General features: G+C 33.4%; 1 protein-coding gene across 1 annotated transcript in view; it reads left to right on the top strand.

The window, feature by feature from the left end:
• The window catches only part of CASC5 (cancer susceptibility candidate 5), a 35,719-nt gene that overhangs the window by 1,160 nt on the left and 30,573 nt on the right, over positions 1–3,986 (top strand). The window contains exons 2-4 of the mRNA XM_004687561.2: positions 738–777; positions 1,682–1,741; positions 2,436–2,497. Coding sequence (XP_004687618.1) covers positions 738–777; positions 1,682–1,741; positions 2,436–2,497 — 162 coding nt within the window. The remainder of the gene's footprint in view (positions 1–737; positions 778–1,681; positions 1,742–2,435; positions 2,498–3,986) is intronic.

The following is a 3,986-nucleotide window of genomic DNA, read 5'->3' as shown; positions in this document are numbered from 1 at the left end:
AGTAATATTCCATTGTATATATGTACCACATCTTTTTAATCCAGTCATCTACTTTTGGGCATTTGGGCTGCTTCCATGTTTTTTCCAATTGTAAATAAAGCAGCAATAAACATGGGGGTACAGGTATCTTTTTCAATCAGTGTTTTTATAGGGCCTAGACTTTTTTTTTTAACCTAATAGTGTTTTTAAGTTTTCTAATTAGTTATCACAATTTCAAGATTTCATATAGTCATTAAGTTTTCAGCTTCTCTTGGAAAGTCAAGTGTTGAAGCAGTGGACTCATATTCTTGCTGGGCAGCAACTAACCTGAGTGGAGTAATTAATGACTGTGCCCTTCAGAACAGGCAGGAACTCTCCATTATATTCTCAGAATTCCCTTTTCTTTTCTGTTTGGCATCCAAAAGCATTTGAATTTTAAAAATCTGGTCTGAAAATCACAGAGCTAGAGTCTTTTGATTTAGAACCCATTTTTTTTTATGACCTGTAACTGTTATTTATTACCTCTAGTTGTACTGTGTACTAATTGTTTTTCCTAAGATAGTCTTGTAGCATATGATATACATTTTAAAACACTTCCTAAATATGAATCATAAGTCTTATAAATTTTGCAAGTGAAAGTGATGCAAGTGTTAAGTGAAAATGATGGCTTATTTAAAAGTACGTAATAGGTGCTGTGGGATGACTTTTGAAAATTCAGTCTTTTGCCAATACTTACATATATTTTCTTCTTTTTTCAGAGAAAATATAGAGAAGCCTGTTAGAAGACGACATTCCTCAGTAAGCAGCACTTATTTAAATTTAATATTTACTACTTTATATTGAGTGATGACTATATGGCAGGGAAATTTTGTTTGTGGTGTAATCAGCTCTCCCTCACTGACTTCTGTTGGTCTTTGAATAAAAACTCAAATATTTAATATAGTTACATAATTCTATAAATATACTAAAATTTGTATCTTATTAATTCCATAAATTTTTACTGTGTAATTTATACTTCAATAAGGCTGTTTAAAAATATATTTAAAACTAGTTAAAAAAGAAGTAGCAAGATGCAAAAAGTGCAATTCAAACTGATTTAAACTCAAAATCTATTGAATTATGAAAATGAAATATCCAAAATAGGGATGACTTTAGGTATAATTTACAGATTGAGAGTTCCCACAATATCCCCAGTACCAGGATTTTCCTTTCATTTTTTTCTACTCCAGTTACTTTCACTGGATAACTCTATTATCTCTCTTGGTGATTACTATAGTACATGTATCTTTCCTAACTTTCAGGTTCAATTCCCACATAAAAATTAATGTGTATTTCCACAAGATAAATAAACCATCTCTGGATTTAACCATTTTATCTCAATTTCTTGATGTGGGTTGAGTCCTTATTCTGATACTCACTCTAATTGCTACCAATACGAAACTATCATATAGGTTGTTCTAGGCCAGGGCTCCATATATATCCTAGAATTTTGGTGGAGCTTCCCATAGAACACATGAAATGAGAGTAAGTAGTCAAGGAACAAGGAATTTGCCAATATTTAACACAGCCATAGGTATAGTATTGAACAGTATGAATTTGAGTGATACAGAGATCTTACAGGAATTTTGGCATCTCTGCCTTTCTATTCATGTATAACTTCATTATTAGTAAGTAAGCCAGATTTTCTTGAATTCACTTTTAGATTTTGAAACCACCAAGGAGTCCTCTTCAGGAGCTCAGAGGTGGAAATGAAACAGTTCAGGTAAGTCTCTAGTGCAAATGTTTTATAGATGGGCCCTCCCTGGTGTGCTGTGTTTAAAGCACAGCTCTATGAAGCTATCCCAGCTACTGCAGCATGAGTTTAATCCCTAGGCAGTGTGGTGACCCACATGGCATGGGAGAACTCTCCTGACCTGCCTGCTGCTCTCCTGAGCAGTGTACTTAATCCATCTGTCTGTTCTGCTCCCCCGTTTGTCTCTGGTGAATCCTCTCACCGCCCCTGCACCTCTGGCTTGTACCCCAATTCTGTATGCATAAATAAATAAATCTTTTTTAAAAATCTTCTAAGAGGATAGGCCACCTATTAAATGTTCTCACCACAATAAAATTAAAATGGTTTAGATGGTTAATTTAATATTCTGTGTATTTTAACACAATTAAAAAAATTTTCATCTTAGAAACAGTTCAGGCAATATAATGATTTGTCTGAAGTCTTCTTGGTAGCAAAAAGAACACTAATTACCTACTTTAACTATGTTATTTATGTTGGTATACTTATCATCACTCACATTGAAAGTCATATATATTATTGTTAAGTGATTCTACAATAGAATATTTTAGAGAATACTAATATCTAATTAACTGAAAATTAAGACTTGCTCTCTTTCTATAGAACTCTGGAGACTTGATTCACAATGGTTTAATTAAGAATCATAGCATATATTCTTTGTTTTTAGGAATCCAATGCTTTGAGAAATAAGAAAAACTCTCGTCGAGTCAGCTTTGCAGATACTATAAAGTAAGTTGAAAAGATAATTAAAATATTTAACAGATAGTGCTTTTTTATGTTTCAAATCAGGTATGTTGATATTTATTAACTGATGATCTGTGTTTCAGCTAGATAAATATTAGAGAATTTAAGGTTATGCAGCATTATTCTTAAAAGAGAAACAAAGCCTTCTAAAACAATTATGCTCTACTACTGTTCTTTAAAGTTGTATTGGAGGTGTTCACAGAATATATCTAGGGAAAGAAATTGGGGTTACAAAAATTTGAAATTATCAAATTATCACAATTTGAGGCATCAGTTTGGGGTTGTGGAATGTATACCCTGTAATAAGGCACAGCCATTGTATGTTTACCCTTCAATTAAAACTTGATTGTTTTATATGCTACCTTTTGGTCTTTGCATTTGATAAGGTAATTTCCTTTCCCCGTTTTTTTTTTTTTTTAGTTGTATCATCTCTCTCTTTTCATTGTTTTACATTGTGACACCTGTCACATTTATTTGTCTTAGTCCTATAATATATATTTAAATGTTCACATAAGTTCCTTTGCTATAATTGCCCTGATTACCTCATGGTTCACTACAGTTTTCTTTATTATTGTTTCTTCAAAAGAACTCATTGAAATAATGTTCCCTGAATTCTTGATGCTCAAACTGTTGGCTATAACCTTGATACTTGAAGGTTTACCTGTATGTAAAATCCTCAATTCACATTTTCTTTTCCTTAAGGAACTTCTGAATGTGGTTCTCTTATCTTCTGACGTTGAATGTTTCAAAAAATACTGTGTAGTTTTTCCCCTCACATAAATGATTAGGTCTTTTTAACAGGCTACCTAACATTTTTTTTTTCTTTATCTTTGAAGTTCATTGGTTTTACTAGGTTATATCTCCATTTTGTGTGTTTTGGGTCTTGAATTTTGAACTAGCCTTTAAAAATTTTTGTATTCTGGAGCCTTCCTGGTGGCACAGGAAGCTATCAGCACTATGAAGCTATCAGCAACCACTGCAGCATGAGTTTAACCCCTGCTTGGGAGCTGACCCACATATGGCACAGCAGACTTCTTCTGTTTCACTCAATGTTCCCTTTAGCAATATATTCCACTCTTTTTCTGGTGAATCTTCTACACCTTTCCAGCCACATACCTCTGGCTTACACTCCAACTCTTGTATGTACAAAGAAATAAAACAAATCTTTAAAAAAATTATATTCCATTATTTTGGATTTGTTTCAGGAACTCGATTTATAAATACAAATTATATTCTTTGCTTTACTTCTGTGTTTTTTTTCTCTTAATTCCTTTTATTTGCTTTGTTCATTAATTTTTTTTTTTAAAGATTTATTTATTTGCACATACAGAACTGGGGTACAGGCCAGAGGCTCAGGGGTGGTGAGAGGCTTCACCGTGAGAGACAGAGTGGGGAACAGAACAGGCAGATCTATGAAGTACACTGCTGAGGGGAGCAGCAGGCGGGTCAGGAGAGGTCTGCCACGCCATGTGGT

This window comes from Condylura cristata, unplaced genomic scaffold (assembly GCF_000260355.1).
Source record: "Condylura cristata isolate star-nosed mole 26May11 unplaced genomic scaffold, ConCri1.0 scaffold00023, whole genome shotgun sequence".
Classification (NCBI taxonomy): Eukaryota; Metazoa; Chordata; class Mammalia; order Eulipotyphla; family Talpidae; genus Condylura; species Condylura cristata.
This window is presented reverse-complemented; position numbering and strand designations above follow the sequence as displayed.